General features: G+C 40.7%; 1 protein-coding gene across 6 annotated transcripts in view; it reads right to left on the reverse strand.

Annotated features, from left to right (window-relative positions):
• Nucleotides 1–26138, reverse strand: part of TAMM41 (TAM41 mitochondrial translocator assembly and maintenance homolog) — a 34826-nt gene extending 8688 nt beyond the window's left edge. For all 6 annotated transcript variants that reach the window (XR_004373362.2, XM_032777628.2, XM_032777627.2 and 3 more), the window contains exons 1-7: nucleotides 25950–26138; nucleotides 24213–24392; nucleotides 20637–20729; nucleotides 15059–15209; nucleotides 11202–11347; nucleotides 9367–9532; nucleotides 7561–7623 (exon numbers count right to left, since the gene is read on the reverse strand). Coding sequence is in view for 5 of the 6 variants with exons in the window: in XM_032777628.2 (XP_032633519.1) it covers nucleotides 7561–7623; nucleotides 9367–9532; nucleotides 11202–11347; nucleotides 15059–15209; nucleotides 20637–20729; nucleotides 24213–24392; nucleotides 25950–26087 (937 nt within the window). In the remaining variant the exon portion in view is untranslated. The remainder of the gene's footprint in view (nucleotides 1–7560; nucleotides 7624–9366; nucleotides 9533–11201; nucleotides 11348–15058; nucleotides 15210–20636; nucleotides 20730–24212; nucleotides 24393–25949) is intronic.
• Between the last annotated feature and the right edge of the window lie 6 nt (nucleotides 26139–26144).

The following is a 26144-nucleotide window of genomic DNA, read 5'->3' on the forward strand; positions in this document are numbered from 1 at the left end:
AGAGGCTAGTTGGTGACTGGCAGTAGCCTACAACTGAGGTGAGGTGGGGATGGGGGTTCCCTGGGGACGGGAGACCCTGAGACTGAGGAGTGTACTGCCCACGGGCAGCACCCCAGATAAAGGGGCACCGGAGTCCAGGGAGTGACACGGGGGGCCAAGTAGCATTGGGATACTGGCCTGCAGAGGGTCCTACAAGGGGGCTGGCAGGTCTAATTCTGGAAGAGACCAGCAGGAGGCGCAAGCAGGAGTGAGTCCCACACACTTACATGCATGTATTAGTGACCATCCACTAGCAGTATATATCTAAAGTATTTATGAAACTTCAACCAAAATTGATTCAAGATCTCCTTTAGAACATACTGCAAGCCTTCAGATTGATGGAACAATCACAAAGATTTCATGAGCCTCACACTTGGAGGAAAATATAAATCCATAGTAATAAGCAAAATAATTCTATTAATATTTAATTTCTAAGCAAATGAAAAAACATTCTTTCCTGAACTCCAGGAGAGATCTAGCATGATACAAATGTAAACTAAACATTTATTACATCTACAAACTTATGCTAAAAGAAAGTTAAGGTTGTGAAGTCAAGCACTCTGACATTATGACATCCCGTGGCAACCTTAATCTGGTCCCCTTGTTACCCTTTAATTCCATGCTTATGTATGACTCTTTCCCCTATAGAACCCCTACCACAGTTCAGTGCACAAGATGGACAGTTTTCTGGATATGAATTCAGGCTGTGTAATGAAAGAAACTCTTGTCTGTAGGACCCCTGCCCTTTGCTGCAGAATTTGGAAGGGGTGCAATGAGTTAGAGGATTGTAGGAAGATACAGGAGTCTCAAGGTTTAGCCAGTTGAATACCATCCTTGAGAATTGAAATCTACTTCTGTGCTGCCACAGTGTTCCCGTGTGATAGCACTTAAGCCAAAATTTTCATAAGTGGCCTTGAATTGGACATTCCAGACAGTGAGGAGGAACACAAGGTGAGACACCTGGTGTCAGATATGCAGAAGTGCTTAGTGCTCACAGCTGCAACTGAAGTTGACTGAAGCTTTGCTCAAACCTATAAAGTGCTATAAAAATGCTAAGTATTCTGGAAATACAGGTTCTCGAGTTAGCACCCAAAATTAGGAAACACCTAACACTTTTGGCCTTCCTCCCTCCATTCTGAAGCTGTAAAAGCGGAATACCATGACCTCATCTCCGAGGGATGTTATAAAGATAAAGTAATTGTGAAGCACAAAGATACAGTGGTGAGAAGACCACAGAAACAAATGCCCAGGAGGAATTAATAATTTTGTATGCAGTGCAGATTTTGGCCTGGAGCTACACACTGCCTGAAGATACAAAGAAAAACTGAGTAACTACACGCTCACTGAATGATGCAGGGGTCCTGTGGGGGAAAAATACCCAGCAGCAACCTTAACTGGAATTTCCTGACTTTTGATGCTTATCCTGCAACCTCAGCATTCTTTTAACTTTTTTTAATTTAATTTCCTATATGCCTTTAATAAACAAACAAAAATTATCATGTGGAACCATACTAGCCCCAACTTGAGTCAGCAGAAGGGTTCAGACCTTTATATCCATACCACTTGAGCTCATAGAGTAACTGAGAGGATAACAGCCTACTCCTGCTATGCGGACCATCTCTAGAAGGGGATGATACACCTTGCCAGTGGGTTTGGCAACTATTTGCAAACAGGAGAGGAATGCAGAGACTCATGATTCCTGGGTTTATTTTCAGGTTCTGGAAGAGAGTAGCTGTAATGGTCACTTATCCTTTTGCCCCTATGTTCCCCAGCTTCTGCCCTCCTCCCCCTATGCTTCTACCCAACCCTACCTCCTTCACACACCTCAGGCTCCTGCCTCCCTCCCTCTCTGCTTCTATACACTTGCCTACCCTTCTCCTTCTCTGCTACCTCCCAACCTCTGGCTCCAGCAACCTCCTGCTCCTATTCTTCCCACTCCTCCCCACCTGTCTGCATTTAAATCAAGTAGCTTCCTCACTGCCTGGGCAAAGGTAGGAGCTCTGAAAGCACAAGAGTCTCCCTACTCATGCCTGGTCCACACTACGCCGTTAAATCGATTTTAACAGCGTTAAATCAATTTAACACTGTACCCGTCCACACTACAGTGCTCTTAAAATCGATTTAAAGGGCTCTTTAAATCGATTTCTGTACTCCTACAAAACGAGAGGAGTAACGCTAAAATCGACGTTATTGGCCTCCAGGCAGTATCCCACAGTGCACCATTGTGACCACTCTGGACAGCAATCTGAACTCAGAGGCACTGGCCAGGTAGACAGGAAAAGCCCCGCAAACTTTTGAATTGTATTTCCTGTTTGGCCAGCATGGAGCTCTGATCAGCACGGGGGCGATGCAGTCAAATCCAAAAAGAGCCTCCAGCATGGACCGGTACGGAAGATAGTGGATCTGATCGCTGTATTGGAGACAAATCTGGTTGCTATCAGAGCTCCGTACGAAGACGAATGCCAAGATTTCACTGCCTCTAGTTACACTTGCCCCATATTCTAGGCGTGACTGGACTCTATTTTAGAAACCATAAGACGGGATTGACCGGGGAGTCATTCCCAGTTTTTGCTTTGCGCCCCGGCCGATCTCAGCAGGGGCATTATGATAGCAGTAGACAAGATACAAAGCGGAGAGATAACCGTCATCTCATTGCAGTTTACTCCAGCAGTAGACGACAAACGCACTGGTAAATCTCGTGCTATATGCAAAAGCAAATGAATGCTGCTGTTTGTAGCGCGGAGTTATCGCTCTGTCCGCGGCATCCAGTACACATATGGTTGCTTGTAAAAAAAAGACCTGAACGGCTCCATGTTGCCGTACTATGGCTCAGCCAGGATCCAGGGAAAAGGGGGAAAAGTTGCTGCTGTTGTGTTCCTGAGGAAGGAATACTGACGACATTTATCTCCAGAAACCACCGTGGCAATGATTCATACCAGAATTCCGGGGCAGGAGAAACTGCGGGAAGTATGGGATAGCTATGGATAGCTACCACAAGTGTCAACGCTCCAGAAATCGACGCTAGCCTCGGACATTGGACGCACACCACCGAATTACTGTGCCTAGTGTGGCCGCGTGAAATCGAATTTATAATATCTGTTTTATAAAACCAGTTTAATGTAATTCAGAATTATCCTGTAGTGTAGACGTAGCCTCAGTCTCTGCAGCCCCAAGATGGAGCAGGCTCAGTGCAGACAATCTCCCAAGCATTTAGAAGTCTCCATTAAGCATGTGCAAATGGACATATTATAGAGGTTCATAACTTGGCAAATTTGGTAGAATCTTCCTGGGGAGGGCAAAACGCAAATCCCTGACCCCACTGCAACCCCCTCTGATAAATTTCAAGTCTCTGAATCAATGCATGGCAGTGCTAGAGACCCGCAACTCAGTCGTTGAAAGAATTTTTGTACAAGAGTTAAAAACAACCTATTTTCCTCAAATGGCTGAACCACTGAAGCTGAAACCTTTCCAATACTGTCGCCTAAGACAGACACCCAACCTGGGAGATTTCAGCCCCAACAGTTAAACTTTGGCAGTTATAAACCAGTGAAAACAGGGTCTTCCATTAGGAAATGTCACACAACCGTAGCTATACAGGCAGCTCTTCCAGCTCTGCCTACAAGAAGAAGAAAAGGATTCTGCACTTTTTCCATATTGCAACATGGTTTAGAAAAGCTGCTCAGAAGCATACTTTGCAGAGATACAGCACTTTTTCTGATACATGCTTTTTATAGAAGGGCAGGTTTGAGACCTCAAATTGTTCTATTCACTCTGATGTTAAAATTAACAATGACCACACCTGAAGATGTGTGGCTTTTGTAGGTATCCAGAAGTTCAGATCCTTATCCAAACTTCCCAAAGTCTGGAGGGCTCATCTCTGCACACTTTAAGGCAGGCCAGTAATCCTAATAAATCAATCCTATTTTGGTGCTTCTGCTTTTGGCAAGAACTAGGTAAGAGGTGTACGGAAAAGGGGAGGGAAGAAAGGAAAGAGAAGCAAACCTTTCAAGACTCACTGGCGTTTGGGTTTGGTTCAAGTTTGAGGCAAAGTTTCATGCTCATTTTTATTTGGCCTGAACTAGCACAGCCAACCCTTCGTTTCCAAAAGTAACATGTAAATGTGGAGAGGGTTACCAACTTTTTCAGGGATAAATGTAATCCCACATGACTGGCTAGTTAAAAAGCAAAAATGTTGTTTATGGTAAGGTACTAAGTTAATGATACTGTGTATCTAGGCACAAAACCAACATTAGAGAAGAAGGTGAGAAAACAGATCTCAAGTTGGCTCCTGATGGCCGTAAGTCTGCGAGCTATCGATAAAACATATGCAGGCATACAAAGCAGAAAGCATTACAGAGACAACAAGTCTTCATAATGTGTTTTTAGGGTCCCAAGACACAGGGAGCCACATCATAGAAATCCCTGTCAGTAGCCCGCTGAATAGGCATGGAGAAAGAACCACCAATGGACTGTCTGAGGTGGGTCCTTTCAGATGAGAGTAGATTGGAGTGGCCAACCTGTGGCTCCGGAGCCACATGCAGCTCTTCAGAAGTTAATATGCAGCTCCTTGTATAGGCAACGACTCCAGGGCTGGAGCTACAGGCACCAACTTTCTAGTGTGCCAGGGAGTGCTCACTACTCAACCCTTGGCTCAGCCACAGGCCCTGCCCCTACTCCACTCCTTCATGCCCCCTCCCCTGTGCCTGCCATGCCCTCGCTCCTCCCACTCCCCCCGCCCAGAGCCTCCTGTACGCCAAGAAACAGCTAATCCGGAGGTGCAGAGAGGGAGGGAGGAGGAGGCGTTAATCAGCGGGGCTGCCGGTGGGCAGGAGCCGATGGGAGCGGGGGGGAAGCGGCGGGCATTGTAGATACTCAGGTGGTGCAATGGGGGGAAGCCTGCACTGCCGCCTATGGCTCATAATATAGCAGTTTGTATACAAACAGTCTCATTCTCCCAGGCAGTCACCTAACTTTCACAAGCACTAAACTCAGAGACATTTTTGAAGGTTTAAAAAACAATATTTTGCACTTCTATAGCACCTGCCATCTGTGGATCTCACCGTACTTTATGAAGATGAATGGATCAAATGCTACATGAAGTAGCTAATTGTTACCCTTACTTTTACAGAAAGGCAAATTGAAGCACAGAAGGGTTAGGTAACTTGCTCTAAAAATCACACTGGAAGCCTATATCAGAGGAAGGAATTAAACTTCAGATCTTTCAACTCGTATTCCCGAGCTTCAACCCCAAGCCCATCTTTCCTTAGCTTCAGATGCATGTCCTTCTTTTGACATATTTGAACTTCACAAGCCAGTTTTTTACATCTAAAAATATTACTGTATTAATCAGTAGTGTGTGCATGTGTGTTAATGAGTGAGATGCACACCGTATGAGCAAGACACAAACACATACCATGTGCGCGTGAGAGAGATGCGCCTTGCCCCTTTAAGTATGCTGACCCAACTCTAAGCACGCTGCCTTTTTGAGTAGATCAGCAAGTTGAGACAGCAGCTGCTGCCATCAAGCTCCCTCTGTCCTGAGCCCTGCCACGACCCACTCCCTGCTCTGTGGAGACGGGGTACAGGAGTGGGAGAAGGGGAACACCCTGACATTAGCACCTCTCCCTCCCACCCCTACAGCAAGCAAGAGGCTCCTAGGAACAGCTCCAAGGCAGAGGGCAGCAGCAGCACACAGCTGAGGGGGTAGGGACAGCTGAACTGCCCTGCAATTGATAGCCTGCTGGGCCGCTGCCAAAGAGGGAGCTTACATGAACTGATAGGGGGGCTGCCGGTCCACCCTGCTTCCAAGCCCCCACCAGCCAGCTCCAACAGGCTGCTCTTCCTGCAAGCAGTAGACAAAGCGGGCGGCTGCCAAACAGCACTGAGACAACTTTAAACGAGCAACATAACAAAGACTGATCAGCAACATAATGAAACAATGTTAACTGAGATAAGTGAGGAGTTACTGTATAAAAGGACTGTAAAATATCATGATTTAAAAAACAAAACACATCAACCTACATAGTACAATCATCCCTATTCTATAATTATTTTAACCAAAATAAGATAGTAATGGTCCTGAACACTGCAAAGCACATTGCTTTTTGGACAGGCAACAGGCATAACATTTGGAATAGCCACAAGATTGATGTTCCCTAAAAGTGGGGGGCCACAGGTACCCGAACCATGTCCCCACCCCATCGCTTCTCCCCAAAGTCCCACTCTACCTCTTCCCCTTTAACGACTGGTAAAAAGTGAATGGGCTTGGCTCCCTGGCTCCCCCTGTTTCAGCGCCCCTGAGTCAAGATGGATAACAGCTCTGGAAAGTCAATCCTTCACTGTGTGGTATAGAGAATAACTTCTTAAACCATAAACATCATAATTTTTATATGATCTACATTTGGAAGGTAGGGGACATTTATGTGAGCTACAACCTGCATCTAGTCACCACTTTGCGCAATGTAAGGATTTTTCTTCAAGTGAAATTTAGAGAAAGCTCCAGTGTGCCAACCAGTGACCCTGGCTTAATGAGGACCCAACTCACCCTACTACTTTGATGACTCAGTAACAGCTTAGGCTCTAATATATTTCCCTCTAAATCAGCTGTGAGGTAAATAGTTTTTTAAACTGGAACATCTTCATATTAGATCCACTGTAGGAGGCAGTCAGGTAGCACATCAGGATGGGGTATCCAACTATCGAGACGGTGATGGGTTTTTTTCAATGAAGGAGGAAAAGTCACCCAATCTTCATGTGTTCCCCCACAGCCAATCAATTATTGTCCCTCAATCAGCTGGTCTTTGTATATCTTTTTAATTTGAATATTAAAACAGGAGTTAAGCCTTTTCTCATGTGGCTTTTATCAGTGAACGCCTTTTCTAAGACAGTTCACTTATTTTTTTTCTCCTTTAAGAACATGAAAGTATTGGTCTCTTAACTGAGGCTCACCAGCTATAGAGCAGTTTTGCCTACTGGGTGGATCTAATGCTGGTTTCTGTCAGAGGGATTGGTCAGAAACATGATATGGCAAAATATTTATTTTACATGTAGTCTGAAACTTCTGTCAGTAAATGCTTAGCTTAGTATCATTTTTAGGGAAAAAATTCTAGTCTCTGGTCTACATTGTGAATCTCTACTCTCATTCTGCTCTCCCCGCATGTGTAGAAATCCTGAGGGAATTCTAAAGGAATTTTACTCCTTATGGGAATTCACAAGAAGAGCAGAGTATCGGTACAAATTAGCCAAGTGCCCTACAGAACAGAACTCTAAAGTAATATATTTTTTTAATATCACATCCCCACCACACCACATGTCAGATTCCCTTTGTCTTTTTATGATTTCCCAATAATTATAGAAAATAGAGAGGCAATTACTAGTGAAAGTTTCCAGTGGCTTCTCTCTATTTCCCAAGACCAAAAAGTCTATAATTTTAACTTCTGTAACAGAGAGAGCTTGAGGTCTTCAAATTTGTACTTTCTGAAACCGAAAGACCCATTTGTATATAATGGCAGATGTCCTTACCAGCTGTTAGTATGGTTTTAGAGCTCTGTATTAGACTGGAAGATCTCACAATTCCTGAAATGCCTGTGTATAAAGAAGAGATATAAACACACAGATGTTATCCATCTTAGTCTTAAAAAAGAGTTTAAAAAAAAATCACAAGTTAAATATTTTTCCAGTTATACAATAAAGCATCCTGGAAGTAAAACTTACAATTATTGTAACAAAAACTTTCTATTTTGCTTTGCCATGCTCATTCCATGCTTTACCATGCTCATTTGTTCCAAATGCTCTTTTAAAATTTTGTATACAATATGGCATTGTTTATATGGAAAAACAATACTGAAGACTTGGTAGCAATTAATAGAGTTTGATTCCTTTAATTCAATCTTCCTCATTATATTTCTGTACCCAGCTGCCCAGTCCCATGGGTGGTTCAATCAATCATGTTTCCTCAGCATGCACAGTTTCAGCAGGGCTCGTCATTTCATACTTTACTGCCTGGGCTTGTTAAAGAATTGAGCAAACTATTTCAATATGAAATTGTGTTTTCACATTCTGTTTTACACCCCTTTCCCCTGTCCTGTGTCAGTCTTATCTATTTAGATTATAAACTCTTTGGGGAAAGGCCTGTCTACTTCTGTCTGTTGACACAGTGTCAAGCACAATGGAGCTTCATCCTTGGTTAGTCCTTAGACACTGCTCTAAAAAAATACAATTAAGAATAATAGTGGCTGTAAAAATACTTTCAAAATTGTTTATCCATTTTAAAACAGCACTTAACTTGTATGATGCAAACATACTGTCTAAATTATAACGCACACTTATTTGTGTGAACTTGTGCACAACACAGCCTTAGTACACTGTCTCACACACTGAAGAACGTAAAAGAGATCTGTCTCAATTATAATGTTTCTATCTTCATGTGCATTATTGTGCTGCATTACAAAGTAAGAAGTGAATTTATTTTAGAAACTGTTTTTATTAAAAACTGCATAATTAATTTTTTTCCTTGATTGGAGAAATATGTAGGGAAATACCTGTGCATAAAGAAGAGAAATGATCACTGCTCTGACAGACTCACTATGTGGTCCTGTACAAATCACAACTATGCCTGTTTCATTATTTTCTATGTCACAATGTTGCAGCAAGGATTAGTTAGTGCTTGTCAAGTACTCTGAAGGTGTAAAGAGATGTAAAAATGCTAAATATTTTCATCTATCTACAGAAGAACAGCATTGGTGGCAGCAGCACAAGCATCTATACATTAACCTGCTAACATGATTCAACAGTTTTTTTTTTTTGCCCAAAGTTCGATGTCTCTGCCAAGACATCCCAAATATGTACTAACTATAATGTGAGGATTCTGCAGTTTGTTGGAGTTATTCTTCCAAATTCAAATGAACTGAGTAGCACAATACACATTTGCATACTATTTGACTGAAACTATGCATTTCTTCTCACAGGCAAGATAGTCCTCTCAGACAACCAGAAAATTAAATGTTCTAATTCAACCAAGTTCCTGTTTAAAATGATTTCTTTTAGGATTTGAAATGAGTACTTTATATTTTTCTGTTAATTTGGACAAGTGGAAGTTGATATACAAACATGAAGATTTTTGAGACAGTGTTTGCATCTATTGTATCCTAAAATTAAGCATTTGGGTACAATGTAACATCTCAGAATTGTAATTTCTCTCTTCTGCCTCTACCCCTCTAAACTGATGGGCTGGATTCTCTTAAGCTGTTTCCATGTAGTATAATAAAACTAATTCTTAAATATATCACTTCCAATCAGAGACTGCCTCTCATGCATCCGCAGACCTACCCTGATGTACCACTAATCCACAGTCAGGGTCATGGGCCACTTTCAGTAAAACCTCTTCCACATCTCTGTTCTTCCCAGGAGGGTCCACAAAAGAAGTTATCTTTTGTTGAAGAGTCCTCGGCAAAGCCATTAGCTGCATGAATTGACCTTCTGGACTTTTATCGATCTGAACATTACAAATACAAAAACCAAGGAAAATTGTGAACTCAGTCACATGTAATAAAGATGGTTAACACAAAATCCACACATTTCCAAAATAAGCATCGATGGGTTTTGGCTATCTTTGGTCCCTACTAAAGCTGTGTTGATCATAAAGCTACAAAGTTGCATATATATGCAGAAAGATAATATAGTCTATTACATGTGCACATACACAGAGTCATGGGCAACAGCAGTGAGAGCTGCTTTTCCCACTGCTTTTCCAGAGCATAATCTCAACCATTACCTTGATATACAACCTAAGCGCAAGATTAAATTTTTAGGTAGCCATCCAATTTGCACATGCTATCTTGCTGATAGTGCAAGCAAGTTAAGAACACAATTGCATATATGCATTTTTGATTTAATCAAATTACTCTTAAATAAAATAAATGCAGAAAACATAGAAAACAAATATAGTCTCAAAGACCGTGGAACTATGCTGAATATTCCATATGCTGAATATGTTCAAGGATTGAGCAAAATTATTAATGTCATATATAGGGATTCTCACTATTTTACAATTAGTTTTCCTTAAAACTGTTTGAAAAATCTCTCTCTCATCTGCATTAAACTTTGCATCATGTCTGGTTTATGTAACTTGAAGGAAATGTTTTGGTCAACATTCTTTGCTCAACATTTTTCAGTTTTTTTATTTCTGAACTTACTAGTAAGTCTTTTCGTAACAAAAAAAAAAAAAAAAAAAACCTCTCATCCCAAATAAAAGATTCCATTCTTCAAAGCAACAGTTTACTTAAAATATTTATTCCATTGCAAAGTTCCTCCGTGCACTGAACTGAGAGGAGCTAACTGTTACTGGTCTGCAACTTATGGTTTTGATTGCTATATTTCAACAATCTTTAGAATGTACACAAGAATGTGCACACTAGGGTTGAGTGAACAGAGTGTCCTGAGAGGACAAGAAAACACACCCTGATGTTGTGATGTAAGTCCCCAATCACCTGCAACATGGGATGTGGGGTAATTCAAAAGGACCAGCATTTTCATCTGGTACTTTCTGCTCTGATGATACACTTTCAAGCCAAAGTGTTATTCTTGGTCATCCACTTCCTCCAGAACCTTCTCAGGCTACCTGAATTCCAGGGATGGACATCTGCAGTATAGGCTACGGTGGGATGATGCCAGGACTCACTTTGAGTTTGGTTCATTGAACTGTGTGGCTAGAACTCAAACTTGTTTGGATTCACTGAAACCTAGGCTAATTTGGTTGCAGATGATAATACCTATAAGCTATTTATTGTCCAATTCTTTGTTGCAAACCACTTGTTTTTGACCATCACACTCCATAATCTGCTGCTTCTGAATGGCAGTCATCAAGCCACCTGTTTTAAACCAGCCTCCTCCTCCTCCTCGCCAAGACTCCCTCATTCAGCAGCAATACCCAATGAGAGGTTGAACAGCAGCTTACTGTGCATGAGAGCTAAACCTCGTTCGTATACATTGGTATTTGTGTCAAGTCTGCTAATTGCTGGAAGTAGTTTAACAGAAATATAATAAATGTAAATGAGAAAAAACAGAGAAATTCACACTGATGCATTGTGCGATTCCTGTTCTCTGTTTAAGTAATAAAGCAATTCCATTTGTGGGTTTAAAATGTACAGTGTAAACCCATTTACCTCTAGCCTGCCCAGCTGGTGCTTATACACCACTTGAGGGCACTCCTGTAATATATTACTGTAGAGCTTCCGAAAATGGGACACATTCGGTTTCACTATGTTTCGCACCTTTGACCTGTCTTCTCCAATTATCATTCTGAAATCACCTAAACCAAAGAAAGAAAAATAGTTAACTGACAAAAAATCAGAAACAGAGAACACAAAGCCATGGAACCCACAGGGGATTAACAAGGCATAGAATTAGATACCAATCATCTGAAGCTGTTTATGCTCTGACTATTGCAAAGCCACATGCACTCCTCAATGAGGATTGTTTTCTAATAATGAAGTACTTTCCAGACACCTGCCAGCTCAAGGAGAATAGCCTAGAGATGGCATCTGGTTCACACCATACTGTGCTTCCACTAGCCTACTGTGATGACATTTTTACTTAATTTAAAAAAAAAAAAAACCACCAAACCGCTAAATCAATCCCAACTCTCTAAGATGGTTAAAAAGCCCAAATCTTTAACAAATGAAGTTCTTAGCACTCACACGACAATCTTAACAGACAGCCAAGTGTAAAGTTATACTGAGTAGTGCTGGTGCTTTAGATCCTGAGATAAGCAGTTTAAAAATACCAGAGGAAGAGAGCAAATGCTTTGCACAGAAGTCAATGGCAAGTGCATGCATGTATCTGAGGGCTGAATTTAGACCATAGTCAGCATCACATGACTAGTGTCACATTTCTCTAGGAATGAAAAGCTTTGTAACAAAGAGTCCTGTGGCACCTTATAGACTAACAGACGTATTGGAGCATGAGCTTTCATGGATGAATACTTGAAGTGGGTATTCACCCACGAAAGCTCATGCTCCAATACGTCTGTTAGTCTATAAGGTGCCACAGGACTCTCTGCTGCTTTTACAGATCCAGACTAACACAGCTACTCCTCTGATTCGTGCTTTGTAACATACTTTAACACAACACAGGACTCAATATCTGTATTTTACTATTTGTAATTTACACTTTTACTCATTTCCATCACCCTCCAATTTCCTTTTTCAATACATACTGGATAGTCAATCCATGCAGTTCCTAATCCAATCAATGGGTTTCAGTGCATAGCAGACCCATTTGGCCAGCTCTGCAGCTCCTTCTCCCCTCTTCCTGCTGCTTCTAATAATCACATCCTTCCTGTCTCTTGTCCTCCCCATCCTCCATTCACAGCAGGCTAAATTTTCTCCTGCTACATCCACGAGGTGCAAAGTTCTGGGCTTCTCTCTTGGCAGGCCCTGCTGCTTCACATGCCTACTGGCCATGCGCGCCCTCTGACCCTCACACCCCACCCCTCTTGCTCCCAACTCCCAGCCCTGCACACTGATTCATCTTTCAGCTACCATTTTTCTCTTCTATCCTCCTCTCAGAAATAAAGACACTAGTAAGTATATCATAGACATGGTAATTTTTCTACCTGTAGGCAACATTTCATGCCTTTGTGATCATAATCACTAATATATATATATTCTCACCCACTTTGATCAAACATCTGCCTTGCCCCTTAACCCCACTGCTCTTTTTCACAGGTAAGACTCTTCTGTTAAGCACTACACACCACTTCTTAGTTCTTTCTACTGCAAGACTGACATTACTTGTAATCTGGAAGTGCCTAGAGCAGTGGCTCTCAACCTTTCCGGACTACTATACCCCTTTCAGGAGTCTGATTTGCCTTGTACACCTCCAAGTTTCACCTCACTTAAAAACTACTTGCTTACAAAATCAGACATAAAAATACAAAAAAAAAGTGTCACAGCATACTGACTGAAAAATTGCTTACTTTCTATTCTTACTATACAATTATAAAATAAATCAACTGGAATATAAATATTATACTTAAATGTCAGTGCATAGTATATTGAGCAGTATAAACAAGTCATTGTTTGTAAGAAATTTTAGTTTGTACTGACTTCACTAGTGCTTTTTATGTAGCTTGTTGTAAAGCTAAGTAGATGTCTAGATGAGTTCATGTACCCCGTGGAAGACCTCTGTGTACCCTCAGGGGTACACATACCCTGGTTAAGAATCTCTGGCCTAGAAGGTCCAATCAGGAACAGCCTCATCCTACTGCACTCAGTCTCCAAAACAAGCATGCAGGAGACAGAGCTCACTCTGATTTGAATTAATGCACAGCTAATAGTATTACGTGAACAACAAAATCATGAATCAATTTTTGTTTCCCCATATTTACAAGCTGAATACTGCAAGGCAGCAATTTAGTTTTATTATTTAGTTTAATGGATACCGTGCTCTTCTTAGCCTGTTCTCCCACAGCTTCCAAAGAAATAGTCCAAGTAAACAGCTCTAGCTGAGAGCAAAACAAAGCTCTGTCACGCCAAGCACAGAAGAACTTACAATCACTGTCTGCCCAAGATGCAGTGTGTTTCAGGGGTCTAAAAAGTAACTCCAGAAAGCTCACGAACAACTTTATTTTGTAAAGAAATACAACACATCAGTGTCAAATATACCAGGTAAGATACTGATTGTCTCAAGGGGATTGAGCAGGCAATATATAAAACGAGTTTGATCTACTGGGATTGTGAAAACAGTAAAGATTTAGTTCAATAGCAACACAGCAAATGCTGTCCATAAACACCTCATCAACACTCACCCATTTTCTCAAACATCCCAAAATTGGAATGTTACCACTTCAAATTTTATTCAGGCAGTAAAGCCAGTTCCAAATTTTTTTAGTCAAATAACTCATCTCCCACTTTTGTATTAACTGTGTCGTTACTTACGATAGTCAAGAATTATCCTGACCACTTGTGGTCAGTGCAAATCCCACAGCACTTTTCAGATGAGACTCGGTCAGATTCCAACTGGGGTGGTTATGTAACCCACTAGTAAGTGTGCCTAGCTAAAACACCCTTTATCATTTCACTTAGATACGGTATCCTTTTTTTTACTTTGTGATGGTTCAATGCATAACACTTTTCACCCCAGAGGACGCTGCATTTCAGTGGTGAGTGAAGTGATTCATATATAACTTGCAGAGTGCTTTGAAGTCTTTTAAATTAAAACTTCTATTATGAATAAACTCTTCTCTATTCCATTCTTCCAAAATATTAGAAGACTGCAAGAGGGAATATAAAATTATATGAGGATAGATTGTTTTAAAGACTGATAACTGTGAACTTGAACAGGATTTCATAATTAAAATGGCAAATACATTTTTAGGAAAAGCTTTTGATAAAAAATAAGTTGCAGAAGAATTTGATCACAAAACATAGTATTTGATGAACAATAAATCTCATTAGCATCTGTCAGAATACTGACTAGATAGACCTTACACAGTGGAGAAGGGCACCAAGTGTATTTCCAGGTCTTTGAAATATTAAGAACAAAAGTATGTTGAGGTAGCCCACAGTAACATAAGAACAAGCTCATGCTCTTATTATCTACAGGCACAAACTAAATTCTCAAGTGTGTTTTCAAGGTCTCCTGAAACACAGCAACTATCACTCAGCCTTACCTAAAAGGCATCCCAGTAACTCCTTTGGAACCAAACTCTCATGAAATTACTGGAGCATGAAATATTGCAGGCACAATGCAGTATGGTAGAACCCTGTTCCAGTTGAAATTGATAGCAAAACTCATACTGCATTCAAATGCAGGATCAGACCTTACACAGTCTTCCTTAGCTCAACAAATGTATGATTAGTCACAGCCTCACTGAGCCACTTCTATTCTGGAGTTTACCATATATTAGACTTCCTATTATTTGTGGTATTATCTGTGCAGTATTACATCTCAAAGTATAAAGTATGAAATCCTATCAAAAACTTTTTTCTCAAGAGAAGCTTAAAATGCATATACTAACCACAGTAGGAGAGTCCTGCAATCTGCATATAGAGGTCTTCTTCAGAGAAACTTTCTGGCAACATGAGAAAGGCTGCTGTGACTGCACTCTTCAGATTGCTAAGTAGGGCAGCCTGCAGCTTGCCATTTTCATTCTGTGTCAGTATTTTCACCTGGAAAAAAAACAAAGTATTTGGGAGCAAGATTTCATCAGGAAAATACCACTGAAGACAGATCAAGAATTATTACTCAATCCAGTGTGTAAAAATAAACTACATTTATTTAAAATCATTCACATCATTATGAGGTAATTAAGACTAGAGAGTGTTCATTTTCTATGTAGATGTTCCCTTTTCAGTACTAGTAGCCTATAGTTACAAAACAATGAGTGAAAGCTATTAGCTCTTCTCTTGCTTCTACAGAGCTCTTTGCCTTCCCCTCTTTTAGAAACAAATCCTGGTGTTAATCAAAATAGCAATTCTGAGTGAGTGTTAAAAAGACATCTGATGAGGAAACAAGAAGTGACAGAACACCCACTAGACTAATGTGAGAGAGAAGGAAGGAGTGAATGACATGATAAGAGTGGAGCTCTCTCTCTGGTAACCAGGAAACTCATTCTCCCTTAATCCTTAACAGGCTCCCTTGCAGTTTCTTTGGTCATCTACCATATGATGGGTTAGGAAAACCATGAAGTAGAACTTTACACAAATTAGTTCTCCTCTTAGGGCTTGTCTTCACTATTGGGGTAAGTCGACCTAAGTTATTCACGTAGCTGGAGTAGTGTAACGACAGGAGACATTCTCCAGTCGATTTCCCTTAGTCTTCTTGGAGAGCTAGGGTACCAAGCTCTGGAAAGAGCTCTGCCATCGATTTAGCGGGTCTTCACTAGATAGAGTGATTATCAGATAGAGATTAATGGGAGAGTCACACATTTAAGCAGTGTGGAACACGGAAGTTGAGTACATCTATACACCTCAGAGAAGTTTGCTCTTCCAAGGCAAAGCAGTGTTGTTTCAATGGATTTGACTTAACTATAGACCCTAACACTCTGAACAGAAAACACATGTTTTGGGACATAGGAGGCTGGTTGTTAGCAAGATAAAATAAATCTTAATACAGAACCTTATGTCAACAAAGCTACTTTGGGCTACCAGAGAATAAACTGCTCCTTCAGAAGAAGACTATTCCCTAAAGAATATTTTCTTACTGTGGGTTCTCGTCCTTGGTAAATGCTCCTGTTTCTGTTAGGCAATGCTCAATTGCTTTGCTTATAAGAAACAGATTTTCTAACAAGTGTGGGTGCTCTTGCAAAGCTACCATGCATACTTGCAACGGGTGACTATGGATACAAGTCCCACTGAAGTTAATGAGACTGTATGCCCAAGTTACTTAGGTGCTTTTGAAAATCCCACCTTGTATCCACAAAAACCTGTCATTAGAGTGTACAATGTAGCAGCTAACTATGTGTTGATTTGACATAACTCTGGTTTGTTTAAAGAAAAGTGGAGTTAGTAGGCGCAATTGGCGCACTGTGCATTTTTGAAAACACAGGCATTATGCTATCCCAGATATGGTACAAAGGAATCCAAGGCCGCCTCCACCTTAATCACCTGTTTCTAATGGAACTTCCATATGATTTAAGAGTGAAAAATTAAGAATGAAAAAGATCAGCTAAAATCAGATTCTGCAAATGAAACTAACAAAGGAATCATCCAGTTACAATATTTAATGCCTTATGTAGTTAGGACATGGACAAAGAAAGGCCTGACAAACAGATTACTATGTCTGAAACGTCACTTTAAAAACAGGGTTGAAATTAGAATGAAGTCCTGATATACTATGGCAAATGTGACAGTATATGATTTTCTTATTTTCCCCTGCATTTGAAATGTGAAGTAAAATCTAGACAATTGTTTTGAGGGTAAACTGGTTCACAGAAGTTTAAGACAAATGTTTTTTTTATTTACCATGCTTAATAGGAGATACTGGCTTTACATGCAAGTATTTTAGGGGATTCTTCCTCTCCCACAAACTACTGTATTTTTTCCTAATATTAAAATTGACCTGAAAAGACAATGATGAAGTGTTAGGTAATCAATGATGAAGGCTGGTGAGCCTAAAATGAAGCTGAAAACATTTACTTTTGCAAGCTGTTCAAGACCTAATGCAAGGAAAGACTAATAAGGAAATAAGCAAAAAGAAAAAAAACCACCACCTTCAAAACAGAAAGGGCATGATAATATTAAGATTAATATGCCACCAGCCATGTGTCCAGAGCACTTGCTTTTGACATGCTACTTTGCATCCAATGCTGATCTTGTAATGTAAACACTCCAAGTTACTGTATCACCAACACATTTAGAAGTCAAAAGAGCATTCTTATTATACATGTTTACAGATAAAACAAAATTTCACTATAGCTGTTTTTAAAAGTTCGTATCGAAAGATCAACAGCAGAAGTGAAACTGTGACCAATAAGAACAACCTAAAATGTGAAGCCTACAAAGAGTCTGAGCAAAGGTTTTTCCTCGGAACTTCTCTAAGTAACGTTGTATAAAATTCCTTGTTCCTATTAAGTAGCACATAATCTTGCAGATTTTAGTTCTGGACCTGGATGGGTATGGAGAGCAAAGATGGTTTCAGGCTTCAATGAGTATAGCTCAAACTTGAGCAAAAGAGCAAATCCTTACTCAGCCAGAACTCCCCATAGCTTAATGGGAAGGACTCACACCAATAATTTCTTCCACCTATCAAGTACATATGCTTGAAAGGCTATTTCTCATGGAAGGGCCTAAATATCAAGTGTCTAACGCTATTGTGACGATTGGTGGGGGAGGTACAAATTTATCCTAATTGCAAGTTCAACTGTAAAAAAGTGAAAGTTCCAAAATGACACAATGGCCTATACACAACAAATGGTGATGGGAGAAGGTATGAAAGTTCAAAAAGGCCTACTGATATAACTCAAGGACGGTGTTAACATCATGCCTGGTAAACAAGAGAAGTATGGGATTGGAAAACAGTGAATCAAAATTAATGTGTCAGAAATTAGGCCTAATTGGCGTATCAAATAATGAGGGGATGGACTATTACCATCACTCCCATTTGGGGTCCTCAAAAAGAGAACGGGGTGAGGGGGAAGCTGGCTACCACAATGATGGTTGACTAACAGAAGGGGAAGGAATGACCTTCATTATCACAACTGCCACCCCCATCATCTCCTTTGACCCCAGGATCCAGTGTGACAATATTGTGCCTTCATCATCCTGATCCTAAGACATATCCTGAGCAGACCGGGCCGAGAGGACCCAGTTGACCAGCTCTACTGGCTCCATCTGAATCCCAACCAACACCCAGGATGTGAGACTGTCACAATCCCTACACCACATATGTTTTTTTCATTCCCCACTTTAATTTTCATTTTTTCCTTATTTCTCTCTTCTGTCTTCTGATTAAAGTCTGGCTAAGCCAGTCAAGACAGTATATTTTGCAACACTTCTGTACACCTGTGACAAAAAGGAGGCAGCTAAAAGCAATGCCCTAAACAGCACAATGCTGGAGCAAGTTTGCCAGGTCACAGGGTGGTTGATAAGACCGTGTACACTGTGCCAGTGTTTTTCCAGCAGTGATGCAGCACATGAGAGTTAATACCAGAGACAGAGGCTGCATTTTTCATCTTTGCTGTTCTTTTCTCCCCCTTCGTGTGCATGTCTTATTTCGTCTTCCAGAAAATACTATAATGACAGCAGCAACAACAGCTCTAGCCCATCTCAACTACCTTCTTCTCTTTTCCCCCAAAAAAACAGTTAACACTATTTTTAATATTACCTAAAAGACTGTCAAAAAACGGGGGTTTCTTTCCAAAAACTCTCTTCTGCTAAAGGAAAAGGGAACAAGAGATGTTATTAAAATAAAAGACTTAACTTAATATTTTATATGTCAAATATTTGAACAATTTTTCTTTTTTTATCTTCAATAAAAAAAGTTTAAAAGGATGTTTAATGCTGTGTATGCCATGGTACTAAGCAGGCTGAGGTGACTGTATACCAAACCCCAAATCTTCTTTTAAACTGTTTAATGTTGGACAGTGATAGGGTCACACTAACACCTTTGACTCTTCAGTATCTACATTCCATCTAAATTAATACAACTCCACCTTCCATTATGAGTGTACAACTCCCACTGAAGTCAAGAGGGTATGCAGAAAGTGAGGCTTGCACACGATAGAAAGGCAGCATCTCTCAAAAGCAGTAGCAAAAATAAATCAAAATGAAAATAATTTTTTTTTTGATAGTTGAAGTTATTTGGAAATTCAGAGATCTCCTTTCAGATGTTTTTTTCAATGTACTGCGTGTTTGGAGATTCAGACTATGCTTAAGTATATATTCCAGCATATTACATGGAAGACTTTTTACCTCACTCCAGTTATTTAAGCAAAAAGGAGAGGAAGAATTCAGCAACTGAGCTGTAATATTCCCCTTTTAATTGCTACCTTAAAACTGATTTTTTGTATTAATATTAAAATCAGCTCCCTATATTACAAGTTTTCTCCCATTGAACTTACATCTGCTGCCATCTAGAGGTTTGAAAGAACATTTGAAGCATACAAGGAGCAGAGAATCCTGTGGCACCTTATATAGACAACAGACGTTTTGGATCATGAGCTTTCGTGGGTGAATACCCACTTCGTCAGATGAATGAGACATTCATCTGACGAAGTGGGTATTCACCCACGAAAGCTCATGATCCAAAACATCTGTTAGTCTATAAGGTGCCACAGGATTCTCTGCTGCTTTTACAGATTCAGACTAACACGGCTACCCCTCTGATACTTGAAGCATACAGTCATTTAAAAGTTTCAGAGTGGTAGCCCTGTTAGTCTGTATCAGCAAAAATAATGAGGAGTCCTTGTGGCACCTCAGAGACTAACAAATATATTTGGGCATAAGCTTTCGTGGACCTACGAAAGCTGGTGCCCAAACAAATTTGTTAGTCTCTAAGGGACCACAAGGACTCATTTAAAAGTGTGTATCAAACTTTTCATGACACTGACCTGAAGACAGACTGTCCCAGCATCTCTGATGCATCAGTTTGTATATAAGACAACAATGAACTAGGTAATACCTGTACAATAAAGCAGCTTTTATCCTGAAAGGTATCAAAGTGCTTAAAGTTTTTTGAACTAACTAATAATTTCAGCTACTCCTGAAATGTATCAGTCCCTGGGTAGGAATGTGGCAGCTTTTTAACAGCACACAATCCTACATAACAGTTCAGATTAGGAATACCATATCTAACGGCAGAGGGGTTAAATATAAATAGAATTCAGTTACTCAAAATGTAATCTCGTCAAGAGACTCGGGTTAATAATCCTAGTTTTAGATGAAATGATATGGGACACTGAATACTCTCTTTTTCCCCCTATCAAAAGACTGAACTTCTAGTGGAACTGGCTCCTTGCAGGAACATTTGCTCAGTAGTGGCTCAAAGAACCTGACCAACTAAAATCATCTACTTTCTGCCTCATTTGATCATTTTCCATCTCTGTAGTTTCCTGTGCTTCAAAAACACAAGCCAGCTGAACAGAATAAGATAGTTACCGGCTTTTGCAGACGTCCAGCAACATAGAGAGTTTTCCAGTGAAACAGATCTTCAATCAGGGCATCAGTGCCAATTACACCATATTTTATCATCTGAAAAACAAAATAGAGGATCTCACATAATTGTTTGTTACACACTGTCTGCATTAGGTAAAAATGTCTGGTAAAAAAAAGTCTAATTCACAGAAATGTAGATCTCTTAAGAAAAATGTTAACACAAATATTAACAGTTTACTGGTTAGAGAACTAAACAAAAATATCACACTAACAGTTGCCAACCCTACAGGACTGTCCTGGAGTCTCCAGGAATTAAAGATTAACCTTTAATTAAAGATTGTCATATGACGAAACCTTCAGGAACACGTTCAACCAGAGTTGGCAACCCTTGTAGAACTCTACCTTCCAAGTTTTCTTTCCAGTGGATCCTAACACCACAAAAACACCCTTTACTGACACTCCAGACAATGCACTGAAATGGGCATGGACATCAAACTACTCTCTCTCACTCAGATGGTCTCTTCAAATCATGGCTGAGATACATTGCTCAGTCATATTTAAAAACATGCCATTTATTCTATGATTCTGCAAATAATTCACTTGATTCTTTCATAACATTTACATACAGTACCTAGCACAAGACCCCAATCCCTGAAGGAGGTGTCTAGTTGGTACTGCAATGCAAATAAATAGATTATTACAAAGTGCCTTTTATTTGAAGAAGAAAGCGCCGCTTCTCTCCAGCTACTCACTGAGCAGCTGCCCCTGCTCCTCCTGAGTCCTCCAGCCTGTGCTCGCAAGGCTGCACTCCTAAAGGAGCTTTAGAGCTGCAGTCCCTAAAACCCCTGCGTTCTGGGTGGCCCTGCCTGCTGGAAGGGGAGCGGGGGTGGTCAGCTCCCAGAATCGTGGCCATGGGGGCCGTGCTGCGCTGCTCAGAGCCACCTGCACACCCCCTGCACCAAACAGGAGCTGCTTCAGGCAAGTGCTCTGCACCTCCTCCTGCCCCAACCCTTAGTCTCCTCCCGCACCCTCACCCTGAGTGCCCTCCTGCATCCTAACTCCCTCTCAGACCCTGCACCCCCAGCCCTGAGCCCCAGGAGTAAGCCAGGGGCATCTCCCACTACAGTACAGTACTGTGCAGTATATAATGCCTTCTGTCTGCCCCAAAAAAATTTCCTTGGAACCTAACCCCCTGCATTTACATTAAATCTTATTGGAAAATTGAATTCGTTTAACATCGTTTCACTTAAAGTTGCATTTTTCAGGAACATAACTACAACGGTAAGTGAGGAGTTACTGTACTGACCTTAGTACTAAGTGATTAGAAGAGTTATACACTTAATTGGCAACATTTTGTACAAAGTGGCAAATCAGTATGAAAACCTCTTGGTATTGGACAGTGACATTAATGATGATGTAAAAGTAATGGACAGTTCCAATGGAATTTCATAGTGCGAAAGAATTTCAAAGTAATCAGCGTTAATCAATGCCTGCTTACCATGAAGTAACATCACAAAATGAAGGCTGCACAGTAAGAGGTTATACACCAAGATTTTAAGTATCTCATTAAAAACTCTACCACCCAATTCTGCGTGAATTGAGTTCATGCAATCCTAATCTACCAGACAAGGCAATTCCAGCTGCTTTTCGTAACAGTTTTTTCAAATTCAATTACTGCTTGAATATTTTAATTCAGCTATACATGGTCTGACTGTGTTTTATGTAAGGGTATCCTGCATGTATGTTCTAAAGAGCTAACTCAATACAGAACAGATTAGTTTTACAATTCTCCTCTACTGCCCCATTAATCCTAGAAAGCCACGATGAAGAATGAAGCTCACATTTTGGTCAGTGTCTTTTTTTAATTATATGACATTATGTAATGGAAAAGCTCTACAGAGGTTAATAGAGAAAGGGTGAAATCCATAGGGTTCCAAAGAAATTACAATGAAAACCTAAAGTTTACCAGGAAATTGTGATGGGATCCCTACTTCTGCATGATAGATTTGTTTAAGGATTTTATAGAATGGTTATTTTCTACTAAGTGCAATAAGTTTTGAAAAAAACTTGATTAGTGCACACACTGGATGACATGATATTTGAGATAGATCAGAGTGCATGGCAGAATGTCACAGCAGAACAGGAACTATGTTCTGCAACTTTGGAAGGCTTAAAACAAAACAACAATGGTAATTTTAGGACCAAGTGATGTGCAGAATACTCTTCACCAATTTTTGCTATTTGGGATACTCAATATATAATCCTATAAGAGTTGCAGGTCAATTTCAATAGTTAGAAGGATTCACGCTGAAGAGTTTGTTTACTGTCAATCATAAGTTAAAGTAAAGCTGCCTAAATAATGTAACACATAGCAGATTTCTGTGCATCCCAGGATTCCAATGATTACTAACAGGGTCAAAGTAACTCCAGAACCATTCTTAACAGACCATGCATGAACAGAATGGAGACCGTCCAAAAGCTGTTACCACCACACAAATTGAAGGGAAAAGCAAGAGTGATGGGTAGGAGTCATAACAGAAGTCTTTATAGCAAAGACACTGCTCCTGCTCCCCTCAAAGCCAAGTTAAAAAAACTTTACTTCAAGAGGACCATGATCGAGCCCATAATTCATACCTCCTCCAAGTGACTTACACACATGAAATACATTAAAGAGGGCCTCTTTCCACCTCCAAATCAGTGAGGTGGGTTTTTTGGTGAATGTCTCATCACTTATACCATGCTCACCCTGGTACCCCAAGCCTGAAATTCCTTAGCAAAGTCATAGTTGGCTGCAAATGTAGTTTTTGCTGTGTTCTTCATTCCATTTCCTGCTTTTGGTGAAGAGATGGAATTTGCTGTTCTTGTCGTTACCATAAACTGAGAACAACTTGAAACAGCACTGAGGAGGTGGAAAGGCACTAACACACACACACACATCAACACTACCTGTTTAGACACAGAAGTTGGAGTATGACTAGACAGAATAAATACTACACTACCGGAACATGATTTGTTAATTACACCCACTGTTAAGAAGAGAGAGAATCAGAGGTTAAATAAGACAAATGTCAATTATGTCATGTCCCATATTTGCATTGACATCAAAATACAAACAATCCACTCTGCTCTGTGAACTGGCCAATCTCTGAATCTAGATCTCAGTTCTCCCATTTGTAAAATGATGACAATACTTGCCTCCTTCCCACACTGAAGGCTGTAATGGGTTTAGAATTATTGCTGAGAAAAAGAATACAAGTTCAGTTATTATTCTGAAAGTGCTTAACTGCTGAGTGTAATTGTTGCTTTTATTGAGCACAATGTCGTCTCCTGTTTTGCTTTCCAGGATTTAACACATTACTTTGTAAAACAGCTTGAGACACTGAATATTAAAGATGCTATGTAGAACTGAAGCTTTTATTTAAGTGCTCAAGTATCAGTCAAGGATCAGCTACTATCTGTAACATAAATGCAAACTGCAATTTGTATTTCCTGAACATCATCTTCCCTAGGCTAGTAATTCCAATACTCCAGATGTAAACATTTGATCTATACAAATTAGTCACAACCTATTGTACTTACCCTACCATTACATTGCACTAAAGTATTGTAGTAAATCCCTGCTCCACAGCTCTGTATATTACTGATGTGCTTTGGCCCAAAAAGTTTTAGGAAGGAATAATGACTCCTATTCTTTAACAGGTTCATCATATGCCAAGTCACAGAATCATCTACAGCAAACACAAAGTCCAGCATATTGTGCTACAAGGTAAACAGAAAAAAGACATGGTTACATATAGTTTAGCAAACAAGCAATATCCACTCTATAAGATTCTACTGATCTTCACATAATGCCCAGAGATGATAAGAGGAGACATCAACACACAGCCAGGACATAACCAACCCATAACTGACTTTTAAAAAAAGCAAATTAATTCATGTCCAACACATTTCTATAGAAGACAAATCTTTGCATGAGAATCTAATGTAATTTTTTCATTTGAGGTTCTCAATACTTGGAAAATTACGCACAAACCCCAACTCTCAGTAGACTTTTTTTGTTTTTTTCAAGACCTGATATAGTGAGAAATTCAAACTTTATCTGTAAGCAGTTGTTTCTGACAACAAAAGACTTGTGATGAAGTAACAGTTTGAACTGAACTCCAAACCTAAGAGATTTGAACATATAATAACTAAAACTGTTCTGAACTAGCTAGTCTATGTAACATTTTGAGATATGCTGAAAGTTCTTGAGGAATGACTCTCTGCATGCCTTGCCATTTCTGGACTGATCCGAGCTGCTCAGCTAATTAGTGACTGAACAGAGTTGGTACAGAGTTGAACAGACTGTTGTTAAATCTTCCAAGTTATTCTCCCTTCCTCATGTTTGTGGGGAACAATATTAAAAATGTAAAATTCTTATTTTTCTTCCTTTGCCTCCTGTGGTGAGGAACAAGAAAAGGGAGACATTTGGACTGATCTAGTTTGCTTGGAAAATAAAACCCAGTGAAAAGGCAAGCTCTGCCTATGCATGAAATCATGCAGTTTGGCCAATTTAAAAGAAAATAAAAGCTTCTGGCAGTCAGATATTTAAGATTGCCCCTAGCATGGGCCTGTGTCCCTAACCATGTTCGCTAATTCACTGAAGGACCTAGCCTCTATGAATTTTTTTAAACACAGTTTTACTTTTGGCCATCACAACATCCCCATGGCAATGAGTTCCACAAATTAGTGGTTCACTGTGTAAAAAAGTATTTCCTCTTGTTTGTATTAAACCTGTTGCCTATTAATTTCATTGTGTACTCCATGATTTTTGTGTTGTAGGCAAAGGGTAAATAACACTTCTTGATTCACTTTTTCCACACCTTTCAGCTCAGAAAAAGAGATGACTAAGGGAACTACCTCTCTGGGTGCATTCTAGGGGATATAAACCTGTTAAGGGCAATACCTCTGCCTGGCCCCCAGGCGAGCACAGGGGGTGGGGTAAAACCAGTGGCCAGGCAATGCCCCCCTCCCCCAGGGTGCACTGGGGGGGTGATAACCCATCACTGGACAATGCCCCCCTCCCTCCCTGGTGCACTGGGGGGGTGAAAACTCTTAGCCAGGCAATGCCCTCTTCCAGGTGCACTGGGGAGGGGTGAAAACCGTAACCAGGCAATGACCCCTTCCAGGTGCATGGGGGGGGGTGAAAACCCATAGCCGGGCAATGCCCCCCTCCAGGTGCACTGGGCGGGGCGAGGCGCGGGGGTGGGAGGATAACCCGTAGCAAGGCAATGCCCTGCCGTGCCCTGCCCAGCCCAGCTGCACATTCCCGCTTACCACACTCTGGCTGGGGGTAGCCCCCGCCTGCCGGAAGACCCCGGACCCATAGGCGAAGGCCAGGCTGAGCTCCTGGGGGAAGTGAGCCAGGATCCTCCGGAACTGCACCCCCGAGCCGCACAGCGCCGGCAGCGCCATGAGCGCGGGGCCCGCCAGCAACTGGCGCCTGCGCTCTGCGTGCGGGGGCTGCCGGGC

This window comes from Chelonoidis abingdonii, chromosome 17 (genome assembly GCF_003597395.2).
Source record: "Chelonoidis abingdonii isolate Lonesome George chromosome 17, CheloAbing_2.0, whole genome shotgun sequence".
NCBI lineage: Eukaryota > Metazoa > Chordata > Testudines > Testudinidae > Chelonoidis > Chelonoidis abingdonii.